We start from the raw sequence: 14900 nt of genomic DNA on the forward strand, positions 1-14900 counted from the left end.
CAGATGTTGTGATTTGCCATAAAGGAGCTCCACTCAGGCAAAAGCAGCTTGTTTTTCAAACCGGCCACATTCCATGACAGAATTTTTATACAACCATCTAAAACCCCATCATTTGCTGGCAGTTTCCTATTGCCACTCTCCAAACCACTAGTATCAGTCAAAACCATGTAGTTGTTTGTCCCTTCCCTAGTTTCAGTTTACTAGTACAACATTTAATGTGTCTATCTCCTGATTATATGCCCTCTCAATCAAGGCCATCCTACCATCATCGGGCAAATCATGCACTGCTGTTAAATTAACCTGAGTTGGGATAGCAGCGTTGTCCTTGGGTGTAGTTTCACAGTTATCTAAGGTGTACCCTTCTACCAATGTGAAGTCTTGCCTCCCAAGGAGTCAGTCTATTTTCATAAAAGGAGCGATTAAAAAAAAAAAAAGAAAAAAACTATGGGCTTTATCTTTTTAAGTTAATAAGGCAAAGGTATCAATGCTCAACAGACGTTGCAGGCATTAGAAAACCAAGGATAGCGTTTGTATTTATACCCCTATCACATTTGTATGGGGCCCAATGGTTTATCCAGGAGGTGGAGAGTGAGGCGGAGCTCTATAGGATTTGTTTTCAATGTGAATCCCTGAAAACTGCCTCTCGGGGTCGGTGGGATTACTTCCTTCTTTACACGCGGCGAATCTGAGTAGGTTGTTGTATCACGCAGAAAAGAAAGCCGATGAGCTAGTTCTTTTGAAGCACTGAAAACGAGCCCAGGAGGAAAGAGCAGGACTGCACAGACGGATTAAAAACACGGGTAAGAGAATGAGGTTTTAGAATTTGCAGCGCGAAGGAACCCGAATAGACATTTTTGTTTCGACATACCTATGCCTAATCATTGCCATCACCATTAAAACGGTAACTACGTGTTTTTTCATGGAGAGAAACTGAGAGCAATGTTGTTCCGTGGGATTTCTGCGTGTAAACAACTACCTTCTGGATTGAGCAGGTGCACGCTCACCGTTGCGCGGAATTTTCGCCTTTGGATCAGAGTTGCGTAAATTGATGTTTGGGAGTCACACGCATACTCATGAGACAGAAATCCACTAACCAACCTTGAGGCGCCGCGGTGAGCAGCTGAGGTTAGGTCAACCCTGTGTATTTGCATCTGGCCACAAGCCACGCCCAGCAAGCGCCATTTCAAAAGAAGGTGCGTACGTCGCCGGAAGGCGGACTGCTACGAACATGAACACTAGAGGACGCAGAGAAAGGCAAACCGGGAGAGGCCATGTTGAAGTGGTGATTGCACCAAGGATTTGGATTGAAAAATAATGGGTTATTTCTTAAATAAAATAAAAAAGTAGAGCGGCATACCATCTGCCTTTACCAGCATTGCCATATCCCTATTATATGTGATGCCCCTAATTCAAATGCAGCAGCAGCTCTGCATCCAATTTAATTTCTTACCTTTCTCGGGACTACGACTTCATTCCTGTATCTCTGAAATTGATTGACCATGAAAAACACCAGAGCAATGTTGATATGAAAACTCACCAGTCGTATAATCTGGCTGTGGATAGTCACTGATTCGTTCTTGTACGGAGAGCAGTGATTAGTCTCCAGACGATGAGCAATGATTGGTCTGTCATTCTACGGTGCTTGTTGATTGGTATATTGTGTGGTGGGTGGGGTTTTCTCAGCACTACTATATTTAGGTTTGAATGTCATGGCGGGTTCACCAGCGGGAGTTGCATCTGTTTTGAGTATTGTGCATTTTTTTCCGGCTGGTTGCCTAGTGTGCCACAGACGCGGCAGGTAACGTGCTTGCTTCTGTTACCCTCTGTTCAGGTTGACCCAGCACCGCTATGCACTGCAAGAAGATCCGCACGGAGTACATGAAGCGTTTCCGAGACCCTCAGTGGTCGCAGTTCGGGCAGTGCTACCAGGAGCTACTGCGATATCGCCTAAGCCGTCGTCTGTTGGAACAATCTCACAATCCCTGGCTTTGGCCGAGTGAGGAAGCTTCATCCGACTGTAGTAGCGATCGCCGCAGCCCTCAACAAGAAGATCCACCGCAGAACAACGAGGTCGACGTCCCAAACCAACCCTCCGCCGAGGTCGCAATACCCAACCGAAGCAGCTTAGAGCCACACATTTGCGGCTCAGGTAAGCAAGCGAATCCATGATATGACGTGCGCCTAGGTTTGAAATGGAAAAACAAACGCGATCTCTGTAGAGAGATGACGCTTAGGCAGGAGTAAGTAAAGGTAAGTGTATTGCTATAAAGCACCAGGCATGTCCTAGTGAGTTGCTGGCTAACGGGCAACTGTCATACAAAACAGTATGTATGGGGTGACAAGGGGTGCCAATACGGAGGGGTGGAATGAAACGCATTACATCATAAAGCTGTGCGAGGCTCACGCCACATTACATCATTACAACACATCTTCCTCCTTCACATTGGTGGATGAAAAGGGGATACAGTAAACAGAGAAGAAAGATGTTTTCCTATACAACTGTTATAAAGTCTTGATTTTTTTTGTGTGCTTGCTAATGGGTCTACCAAACCTGCCAGTGATGCCTTGATTGTCCAGAGTTTTCTGGCAACTTGGCATGGAATTACTTCTGTGAACAGGCATATAATTGGAGAACAAGTCAGTTAAAGATGTAGGGGCATATTATCAAGGGCCATATCGCAGCTTTTTTTGGCTTTTAAAAGCGGCTAGATATTCATCGCACTATTAAGAAGCTCACGCTAACCCTTGTTAGCGCTTGTTTTTGCGCAATGGCTGCTGTTTTTTTTTTTTATCGCCCTACATGCCATCGTAATGAAATGCAAAGTAGGTGTCCCTGAGTAAAACAACATGGGAGAACTGGCTAACACGGCTTCGCGATATTATCAAGCCGGCAGCAGACCCGTTAAGCGATGATGATACTTGCGCTAAGCCCCCTTTATCGCAGGAATTTAAGTCCTGCTATAAAGTTGACTTAGCCATCTTTAATAATGGGAGGTGGATTGCAAGGCTAAGGCCACAGGGGTGTATCAGCGAGGTCACATTATCGCTCAAAAAATATCGCAGCATTTACCGCTCTATTCCTGCGTTTTGCTGATATTGCTGGATTTCTTATCGCCTTTGAGGTAAGCATTGATAATACCGCACTAACTCCGTGATTAAATCCCGCAATAGAAAATAACACGCTAAGCACGCTCTGCAATTTTATCGCAGTTTATTGATATGCCCCGTAGGGTCTCCAACCTCAACATTACTCTCCCCTTTTACATTTCCAGTATCGTCATGCATAACGTCCAATTAATTTTTACCATAACCAAAGTCTAACTACACTTCCCTGTTTCTTTCACAAAAATCCAAGAGTTCATTGCTTGGTGGTTTAACTTTGGATGTACATCTGGCGAGTCTACTCAAGTGCCAGACCTTTCCATCACGGAATTTGACAGAATTACGATAAATTGCCCAAATGTGTAAAAAAAAAAAAAAAGTGACTCCTCGCACCCTTTTTTTTTTTTTTTTTTTTTTTTTTTTTTTACCAAACCAACTTTGACCATCTTACGACATTTGTAGCGCAAACATTTAGCACCATGTTTTCGACATTTGTAGCGCAAACATTTAGCACCATGTTTCCTGTCTCGCCATTTAAAAAAAAAAAAAATTCTAGCGTTAAGGCAATTTTTCTTCTTACAGAATCAAGTTACCAATTCAACTATCATTTATGGTATACACTCATTTCTCACCTGGGTGATTTTTTGATCTTTTCCATTTTTATGGGCATTTTGGTAGCCTCCTTATTTGACCTTATAAGCAACACATACCCTTTCGGTGATTTCGGTAACAGGTAATTTAACAACTAGTAATTGGACTGGTTGATACATATAATATTGTCAATTTGTTTGGGTTTCAGCCCTGATGAAGTCTGTTGATGCAGAGATTAGCATCAGACGAAACACGTGTTGGCTGAATGACAATTAAGAACTGGATTGAAGAATACCATTAAAGAGATTGGAATACCAGATTGGTGGATTATTTCTGATTAACGGATATTCCTGTTGCAAGAAAGACATTACTCCTGCACTTGAGCAGAACTGTACATTATACCTGGTTGGCGGATTTATGCCTTATTAATCATTGTGGAGCTCAGAGAGATATTGTTTTTGAATTCGATCGACCCTGGAAATTCTGGGGTTTCAGGGGCTTGTTTGGTAACCAGTCCCTTTCTCTCTTAGAGTTCACGTTTTATTTGATTCTCATTTGATACATTCCTTTACCTATAGCTGTGCGCCTGACCTCTGGCCTGGTTGCCAATTTTGATTACCAATTCAACTTGTTTGCAAACTGACATCCAACTAAGATCTGTGCTCAAAGCTTCTCTACCCCTCCTCATAACAAAAGGACTGTTGCCAGTGATTAAACTGGGAGTTATTTTGTAAGCCCAAATCAATTTGAGTCTCTAGTTCCCAGTTCACGTTGCTGTTCTTTGACAATTGTATACAATCCTTGAGCACTCTGTTAAAGCCCTCGACTAGAACATTTCCTTTGGAAAGACCCGTTCCTTTAAGCTTATGTTCACAGACAAGTAGGTGCTAAATATAGCTCGACCTGATAAAATCTCACTTGCCATTGCAAGTGAGTGAGTGGATTTTCGAGGCCTAGGTTAAGGCACAAAAGATCGGAATAATAGGCTCTGTCCCAGTAAAATGCCAACACTGGCAACAAAAGGGTCCCCTTTATTTCTTAATTTTAAAGTTGTTTGTCATTTTGGAATATGGGGTGCTCTGGTCATTTCAGAGTTTTCTAGAAGGAGATGTTCTTGCTCCTGATGTGACTACTGCTCTCCTTAGTCGTGGATTGCTTTCTGTAAATAAACTACAGCTGCACTCCAGTATAAGCTTCTAGTTTTCTTAGCTTGCTATCCCTCTACCACAATGTTGTTGCAACTTTGATATTAAAAAGGTCCACACTGGCCACCAGGTATATGTCATGCTTCTAAATACATTTCAGAGCCTTTTGTATAAGTATGGACTTATGGTTTTCGTATTGCCAGAAAATCAATGAGAAACTGAGCAAGCGTGGACTTCACCAGAGCAGCTAAACTTCTGCTACTAATCTGTGAACATACATCTGGCTAGTCTATGGCTCTTGTTGGTCTCTGTGGTGGGGTCTTTGCACCTCTTTTGTTTTCCAGGTTAAACTACTAGTATACACCTGTTTTATTGAATGAAAAAACGACGCAGAGTGTAATATCCTGCCTCCTAATAAAATGAAAATTCTTTTTTTCCATCGGTTACCAAGGAAATCTGCTACTTTACCAATGTTATTTTGGGACTGCAATAACCAAAAACTACTTTGCAATGTATTTTTTTTCATTATTGCAATTGCAAATTAACCTAAAATGGCTTCAGGTAAACTGTGAGACCAAGGTAAAACTGGGGCAAGCTTTCAATATAAGCAATAGGATACAATGGCTGAGGTTACGCTTGGGTTAATATGGATATCATTAGCTGTTAGAATTTGAGCTTGCATATGTTGTAGGGAATGAGTTTGGACCAGAGAAGAAGAGCAGGGTTTTCTCCGTTGCTCTGTTTTATGTTTTTAACTTGGTAATTAGCAGTGAGTTGGGAGTTTGAGGCAAAGGGGTTAGTGAGCGAGTTTACTCATGAACTGTTGGATTTGTTGGAGAACGTTGGTCTGAGCTGTGCAACAAAATCCACATAACCTGCCTATGCTCACTATTTATGAGAAACATGTTTATCCCCCTCATGGTGCTACCAACCCTAGAAATCTATCTGGTTAACTTGCACACCATATCTAATTTTTTATGTTTCTGTAGCAATTTTAAATTAGTGACATCAACTGAGCAACATATATGTTTTTTTGTGTGTGTATTTTTTAGTGTTTTTTAAGGCTCGCCTGCTGATGTGCTTCTGCTCATAGCTGGCGAAGCTCTATTGTGGCTTATCCAGAGTTTAACCACCACTGGCGATTCCTTGCAGTGCATGTGCTTTTTAGTTCATTGCGCAAGCCCTAAAAAGCGCGTGCACAATGCCGCCTGCCTCGCATTACCACATCAAAGGCAGCCCAGCCTCCCCTCCCACAAGCTTCTCAGCGTGCGCTCTGCCTCAGGCCGGCATTTCTCCTTCCCTAATTATTCACTGCACGGCCTGCTGCTCCCCGTGCGTCTCGTCACCCTTCCTCTCTTGTAATTATTTACTTCACAAAGCAAGCCCACGTTTGCTCACTTCTTATTTTAATTCTAAACGGCAACGCTTTGACTTTTAGAGTGCCTTTAATTGTTTAAGATCGGAGTCGCTTTCACTACATATTTGCATTTCTTTATTTCACAAACCAATTGATTTGCTTTTCCAAAGGTGTTGAACCAACAGCCAGTTCTCCCGTACCCAAATTACCCCCCTCCCGCTGTTCACTGTTAATCCAACTTGTCTCTCCAGTCCCAGCCTCTCATGTCCACCCCCCAAACGACTTCCCTTGCCGCAGTCTCCGGAGCGCTGATCGCTTGATTTACAACCACAATAAGTATAACTCTAATTTCCTCGGAAAAATAAATAAAAATCCAAACTGCAAACAAAATATCATATGTAAAAACATTACCATTTAAAACACGAGTACCTCTAACTTTCACAAATACAACACTGATTGCATTGCAAATTCTTGTATCTCAAGCATTCAGTCTCTCCTGACACACCCCACCAGTACTTAAAGCCTCTCTCCCCCTATCCTTGACACCCTGTCCCATCTTTAATCAGAGGCTCTCTGTTTCTCACCCCCTCACTCATATCAGTCTTACAGTCTCTCCTTGTGGCACACCCCACCGGTATTTCACAGCGATCTCTCCTGTCTCCTTGTTACCCTGTCCCTCCAATCATCAGTCTTTTTCTTTCTTACTCGATTATTCATTTCATCCGTCAGTCAGTCAAAAATTAACTTTATTTGGTTTGTCACAACCATAAAGTATACATATACAAAATTGAATTTGGTAGAAAAAAGATAGAATTCATTTTCTTATAATATATTTCTATTTTTTCAGTTCTTAAAAAGATAAAACATTATTTTACAGTCCCCACTCTTAAGTTAATTCGGTTTTTGAGAGCAAAGACTCTACTTTCTTCATAAATTTCACCCCGCGGCATATTAAAATGTTCAAACCCGCTCCATCCAGCTGGTGACAGCCTGCCTGCAGGTGCGGATCTAAAGGGCGTTTAGAATTGATTTCAGCAAAGTTCTTCTCTCGTCTTTTATTGACTCGCACGTACACAATAGATGGCATAAGGTTTCCGTATGGTACCCGCATAGTCTACATCTTGACTTTTGTTCTGCGTTTTTCCAAGATGGAATCAAATCTTTAGAAGAATGGTCGCCCAGCCTAAAAGCCATAAATTTCATTTTTAAAGATAGCCGAAAGTGTGCCACGAGGTAAGGTTGCGGTTTTAGTAGTTTATATGAATTTAATACAGTCCATGCGTGTCGACGTTTGGACAAAGTCTTTTTGTCTTCTATCAGAGAGAGCTTTTGCGTTTAGTTTACAAATCTTTTTGTAGGACGCTTCTTCCAGTTGGCTGTTCCAGAGTTCCTCTATTTTAAGGGTTTCTAAGGTTGTGCACAGATCACCCCAAGAGTTTGGTTCTTGTTGATCATATTGTTTCTTGATTTCTAGCCAACATAGGTTGGCGGTGTCGGCTTCCGGATTGGAGCAAACAAACCTTGGCAAGCGCAACCCATGCAGGATTCGAAGATTGCTTCTTACTCGGACCAGCAAGGTCAGAGCGGGTGCTCCTTTTCAGGGGAGCGAGGGCCAGTCCAGAGCAACCGGACTGGCAGAGCAAATTCAAAGGTTTGTTGGTACTGGGGCCACTAGCCAACGGACAAGTGACCGGACCAACGCGTCGAGCAGGAAAATGCAAAAGGGCCCCACGCAGCACTCTGTGAGTGTAGAGGGGTGAGCTTTGGTGCTAAAGCTGCTCGGGCCTGGGGCTTCTCCAACCACAATGCACAGCGTCGAGGGAGCCTCGGGAGCTGCATGGTCAGCACTTCGTGGTTTTTCCAAGATGGCCGGCCCCACGCTTCAGGTCGCCTCCACGGGTCTCAGATTCGCTGGGACTGTGGATCGGGCTGTCGGAAGGCAGGAAAGCTGTGTCTTGTCGATCTGTCGCTCGAGTTCCGGCGGGAACTGCAACAAAGCAAACGGTGAGGCGCTGGATGGTGCCGGTTTGCTGCACAGGGTGGTCACTCCTTGACCACAAGGGAGATTCTTCAGTCTTCCACGTCGAGTGGGATGTCGAAGGGTCCAGAGTTTCATTTCATAAGTTTCAGTCAGGATAATCTGCTGTGCGCTGGCACGGCTCCCACCTTTATTCCAAATCTGTGGGCTGGATTACCTGCTAGGTCCCTCCTATGGGTGGGACCAGGAAAGGGGGTGGTTACACCCCTTTCCCTTTGACCAGTTTCGCGCCAGGACTGGGGCTGGTGTGCCCCAGAACCGGTTTGACTGGATTATGCAAGGGGCAGCCTTGTGCTCCCCATGCAGTGTCTAGTTTCTTTCAGCCCACCCTGCCCCAATCCACTATCTCCTGTCTGGGGAGGTGTAGCACCTCCCTGCGACAGGAAACCTTTTGTCCAGGCCTCCCCTGCCAAGTTTCGGTCAGCAGTAGGAGGTCCGACTTGTGTCTGTGGCAGCAGCATCCATTTTGGGATGCTGAGGCTCTGGTTAGGATTAACCGCGTTTCAGTAAAGTAACATGTCTTCTCCCTCTAGAAGGGTGGAATGCTACCCCCGTCTCCAGGACTGGCGAGGGGGTAGTATTCCAAATCGTATGACACCGTACACGACATGTTTTGATAAAGCCAAACCAAAGTTAGCACATAACCGCGAGACCCTTTTCTTGGCGTAACTGTGAACGACGTGGGAGCTTGCCTGTCCGTTTCCCTTGTTGACGACTGCTCGCCGCTCCCGCTGTGCGGGAGCCGCTTCGCCTGTGGGAGGAACAATCGACCCACCAACGCGGTTTGCACCTGCCTGGTTGCCGAGGGAGACTAACACCAGAGGAGGCTGCCGGGGTAAGCGCGGCAGGGACTCACTATCCCAGGAGTCCCTGCATGACCACGTGACATCGGTCAGCGCCCCCCTGCGTGCCCCGCCCCATCGCTATCCTATAACAACAGAGGAGAGTCCGTCTTGCGGGACGCAAGCGGGACGCCGGGCGAAGCCCGGGCAAAGGGCGGGCCGTCTGTGGCTGTCCGGGGCCAGCAGGGGCCGGGACGGGCCACCCCTCTAACACCACAGGTAAACCAAAGGACTACTGAGCAGGGGCACATAGTAACATTACTAACTGTGCTAAAGCATTTTTATATGTCTACATATTCCCCAATGGCTACCCGTTCAGGTAGAAGCTCACGGAGAGGGGGAAACTCGACGCTGGGGACCATGGATAATTTTATTACCCGTGCTGTTTCTGTTGTAGAAAAGGAGATTATTCTAGCAGAACGTAGACTATCACGTGAATACTTGGCGCACAAGCGATCCTCCATGGGGTCTCTTGCGCAGGCCAAATCTCCTTCTAACATCATTCAAGCTGGACCAAATACCCCCCATACCCATAGCGACCAGCAACCATGTGTCGTCGATTTGAGACCGGATAGTGATCTCTTTGAAATCGCACCTGATCCAGCACCTTTAAATAAAATATCAACTAATGCTGGAACTAGAAACGTTGCAAACCTTCCAGTGCTCTCATCAACAGTCTTGCCTCTAATAACGATACACGACATCCCCACAGATTGCATTGTTCAATCACCACCACAGAAAACAGGTAGGGCTGCCATAAAACGGAAAAGATTAGTTACCCCACGCAAAGCCTACAGACTAAAGGCCCTAAAAAGAATTCGCAAAAAGTTACATGAATGTGGGAGTACCCTGCAAAGCAGTAGTTAATGACTCCACGAACAATGGGATAAATCGTAGTGAACCTCCGGAGTGTGACCAACCGCATGTCTCCGTTGGTACCGCTATGGCCATTGATTTAGCAAATTATACTGAAGAATTACCAGCATCAGAATTGCTGATGGAACGGATCCAATCCCTTATGACATCCTTATTGCTGCCAGTAACCGAAAAACTGAAAGGGCTACTAGACTGCTTGGACAAATTCGAGCAAACATCCTTGGACAATTTTTTTGCCCTAAAAACACTGGTAAAACTCCACTCAAAGATTGGCCAAGACACTGCAAGGATGGAGAAGAGTTCAATGACCCCCAAACTAGCGCAACCATCTTGTCCACCCAGGAATGATAGGGTAGCAGATCTAAGCAGGACCAACGCCGTATCGGGAGGATGAAGTACGGAGCCTCCGAAAGATCCACCGCCTAACGGCGGAATACAACTGGTTGCCCCTCCAAAGCCTGCACCACGTAAAACAAAACAACCATCAAATACCACCATTCCTCAAACTTCGGTACCCACAAAACCAACTGATGGAATGGGACCTACAGCCAATAATAATAACATCAATGCTCAAACATCTGACTGTAGCACAGGATCACAGGTGCAAAGGAAGACCCCAAATGCTCATCTTCCGCCAGGGTGCCAACCATATGTGGTAGTTCTCACCGGGGTTCCTCCACTGAAATCCAACAAAAGGGAGTCTTATGATGAATTAAAAAACAAGACCTTGTACTGGCTAAGGGAAAACAGACCCCTACCCTATACTATCAATTGTCAAGTTATTCAAGTCCGAAGAGTCAGTTGGCTGGGCACCTGGATTAAAGATATTGAAGGGGATTGTATTTTGGTCAACTTCAAAGATCCCTCGGTAGCACAACTTGTATACAGCCAACAACCACGAAGAGGTAACCGTGGAATTGGAACCTGCGATCTCAGCTACTTCTACCCAATGCAATGGAAGCAAGATAGCAGAGTTCTTCAACAGCCAGGTTCGATGGCCAATAGATATTCTTTTTTTGATCCCCCAACCCCAATTGAAAGAATACACTCGATAAACCAGGGTTTGGATAATAACTGGTCATGGTGGGGTCACTGACAAACAAATGAAGACTATGAACTCAATGGATTGTCCTTGCTTAATTTTAGTGCGCACCAGCATGAACTAAGCAAAACATCAAAGTCATGTATTGGGGTAATGACCTCTGAAATAGAAATGATCAAGACAAAACAGACTGGGAAACTGTCCGGAAGAAAACTGGTAGGCGACCAAGAGCTGGTCTCAATTGTTGAGAGTAGCGTCCAGACCCACGACTTATCACTATTGTCTAATAGAGCAGTCCGGGACCAGGTATGTGGAAAAGAACCCAAGGATTCACCATATGAGGGGGAAACATTGATCACAAGCAATAGCCACCCAGCTAACCAAGTTCTTCGTAAGCCCAATCGAGATTTAAAAATAATGTCATGGAACATCGCAGGATTATCTAGAAATCTCTGTGATAGAAATTGGAGCTCCTTCATGGAGGAGCATGACATTATATTCCTGCAGGAAACATGGGCTATTAATATCGTACATAGACTTGGCTATAAATCATTTTACTGTGGGGCAATTGCATCAGTGAGAGGTAGACCCTCAGGGGGTCTAATAATTTGGATAAGTATATCCCTGGATGTTGTTGTATCGCCTCTGTATCTTGCTTCTAATGATTTACTTGGTGTTAAGTTAGCTACGAAAGATCTGGGTGATGTCTATATGATAAATGTCTATAATAGACCTTCCCCGCAAAACAAGGAATCGATGCTTATAGAACAACTTAGCTCTTATTTGTGTAATCTAGAGCCCGATTCTAAAATATTCATAGGCGGGGATTTCAATTGCCAGTTCGAGCCCATAATAGGGCTCGAAAATCTATTGGAAAATGAAGACAGGGTGCTTGACATCCCTCCCCTATATAATGTAAAGCCAGTAAAATGCACTGTGGCTGCTATGCAGATATATGAATTGACTGTATCCCATGGTTTGAGGGCATGCAACGGGCGACTAGATCCGGATAGACCAGCGAACAACACATTTAGTAAGGGGTTGTCTAAATCACTGATTGATTTTATGTTGATCTCAACCAACCTCTGGTACTTATTGCCGGCCCTTAAGGTCGTGAACAGACCAGAAAGTGACCACTTTCCACTACAACTAGGGCTACTATCTGATTCTTTCTTGTCACATGACAGTATGGAGGAAAGTGAGAGGGAGGTGGCCGAGGTTGTTGTCTCCAACAACAGAAAAGCAATTAAATGGCCTCATATTCTAGCAAAAGAGGAGACGCTATTGGGAATTTATAATACCTTCTCAGATATCATCCCCTTATATGAAAACCTAAGGCTGGGATCCTCTGAGGTCCTGAAAATGCATTATCACTTAGTGGAATCACTAACTCCCCTCCTGAGCAAAAGTTGTACAAACAAAAAAGATAACATAAGGAGGCAATTGAAACTAGAGACACCTTGGTACAACAAACAGTGTCATCTAGCTAAAACTAATTTAATCACTGCCGTGAAATCTAAAGACCAGTTGAGGGTTAGAGAATGTAGACAAGAATACAAAAGACTCCTGCATAATGCAAAAAGGGAATGGGATGACTCAATCTGGGAGGATCTTTTGAGTGCCGCTAGGAGGCACGACCAATGCACCTTTTGGAACCTGATAGCCAAAAATAATAAAACAGGCAGCTCCAACAGGGACTTCTTTTTGGATGAAAATGTCTGGTTTGATCACTTTGTGGTTTTGTTTGACCAGGCAGAGTCATCCCCTGATCAGGAAGGGTCAGTCTCTGAGTACAATGACCTCGATTTTTTTTAACTCAGTGCACTAACATAGTGCAATTCAGTACTAAAGAAACTTTGTGTGCAATAAAAGCAATAAAGGCAGGGAAGGACCCAGGCCCGGATAAACTACCTGGTGATCTATTTACTCATAACATTGATGTATGGTGCCCCTATATAAACTATTTGTGTAACTCCATTCTGTTGGGTACCCCGATTCCAGAAACTTGGAAAGGGGCAGAAATAGTAACCATCTATAAAAAAGGGGACCGTTACAATCCAGGTAATTACAGACCAATTAGTTTAATAGATATTTTACAAAAAATCTTTGCCAGACATATTTTAAATCGGCTTTTAAATTGGATTGAGGAATCCGAAATCCTCTCTAAATTCCAAGCAGGTTTTAGAATTAAGACAAGCACTGTGGACCAGGTGTATAGATTTATGTGTATATGCTGGAAATACATTAAGATAAAGAAGTGTAGTATATATGTTGCATTTGTGGACTTACGCTCAGCGTTTGATCTTGTTCCCCGCCATTTGTTATGGGAATGTTTGAGGAAGATGGGCGTCCCGAATGAACTGCTGGTCAACCTTATAAGACTCCATACTGATAACTTTGCCATGGTAAGGTGGGGAAGAAACGGTGAACTTACCCGAGCCATTCCTGTAAAAAGGGGGGTAAGACAAGGGTGTGTACTGGCCCCAACCCTTTTTTCCCTATTTGTAAACGATATTCCCCATTACCTAGCACAATGTAATCACAATTCTCCTAAATTGTGCAATGAGGCAGTCACAGCATTGTTATTTGCGGATGACACCATCCTAATATCCCAAACACCAAAAGGCTTGCAAAACCTAATAAATAAATTCAACAGTTATTGCGAGTCAAAGGGGTTAGAAATTAATTCATCTAAAACCAAGTATATGGCCATTAATCCCCCTAAAACATTTAAGAAGAACTTGGCCTTAAATAATACAAAACTTGACTATGTGGACTCCTTTGACTATCTTGGCATCAGGCTGGACAGCAGAATGTCTTGGACAAATCAATTAGAGAAAAGTAGGTTAATACTAAAACAGAACTCCCTTCCTATTTTAAAAATTCATGGTGGGAGTACATCAAAAGCAATAACCCCTGCGATTGAGGTGTTCAAAGCCAAAGCTCAATCTGCCACCCTGTATGGGGCTGAAATCTGGGGGCCCTACACAAAAAAATCATTTGACACCGGTGAAAATATGTTTTTTAGACGCCTATTAAGACTGCCAGTAAGAACACCTTTAGTGCCGGTCTTTCTAGACATTAATCTAAAACGTACAGATTATTTGTGTTGGTTGAGGCCCTTGCTTTATTGGGTGAGATTATGGTCAACCCCGGAACTTGCTGATTATAGAGCAGGATTATTGGAAGTTAGGGAGCTGGACTCTTTTAATTCAATCAAGTGGCTGAGGCATGTATCCCAATGGTTTAAAAAAAATAGGCTTAACACACTTCTGGGAAACACCAGCATTGTCAATTACCTCGCCAAACATTTGTAAGGAACAAGTAAAATCTGCCTATTGGAACTATGTGAATATTAATGCATATGAACGTGCTACTGGTACCTTAACGCATAAATTTCTGCAATTTAAGGATCATCCCTCGTTTGAACATTTCATGGACGAAATTGAGCCACCACTGGCCAAATCTGTTTACCTCCAATTTAGATATGGGGTTTTACAGATAAATGCTAATACCTGCCGGTGGGGTGGGGCATACAAAGACCCAAATTGTAAATTATGTAAATCATGTGACCTAAAACTTAAAGAAGATGAGGCACATATCCTCTTTTTCTGCCCGTCATATGTATCTTTGCGTAAGAAATGGATCATACCCCTTTGTAAAAACTTGGGCACACGATCATTCAAAGAGGCAGAGCGTATACTTAGATCTTCAACTACCAAGCTAATAACATTTGGTTTGAGCAGGTATCTCCATGGTGTTTGTATATCTAGAAAGAAACTTGGAATGCTAATGTAAGATAAAATAGTTTTTAATGCTGGCATTTTTAACTATTTATAATTGTATTCATTTGTTTTTAAATACTTGGTTCTGAAAGATAGCCGGATTGTAGATTCTGTATTAATGT

General features: G+C 43.5%; 1 protein-coding gene across 4 annotated transcripts in view; it reads left to right on the forward strand.

The window, feature by feature from the left end:
• The first annotated feature begins 618 nt into the window (after positions 1 to 618).
• Positions 619 to 14900, forward strand: part of CCSAP (centriole, cilia and spindle associated protein) — a 46773-nt gene continuing 32491 nt past the window's right edge. For 2 of the 4 annotated variants that reach the window (XR_015296642.1, XM_086927109.1), the window contains exon 1: positions 1685 to 2149. Coding sequence is in view for 3 of the 4 variants with exons in the window: in XM_086927109.1 (XP_086783235.1) it covers positions 1849 to 2149 (301 nt within the window). In the remaining variant the exon portion in view is untranslated. Of the gene's footprint in view, positions 801 to 1606; positions 1624 to 1684; positions 2150 to 14900 lie in introns of those variants that run through there. The other 2 variants (XM_086927110.1, XM_086927111.1) reach the window with 2 other exon arrangements.

The sequence above is a fragment of the Lissotriton vulgaris genome, chromosome 6 (genome assembly GCF_964263255.1).
Source record: "Lissotriton vulgaris chromosome 6, aLisVul1.2, whole genome shotgun sequence".
In the NCBI taxonomy this organism is placed as follows: domain Eukaryota; kingdom Metazoa; phylum Chordata; class Amphibia; order Caudata; family Salamandridae; genus Lissotriton; species Lissotriton vulgaris.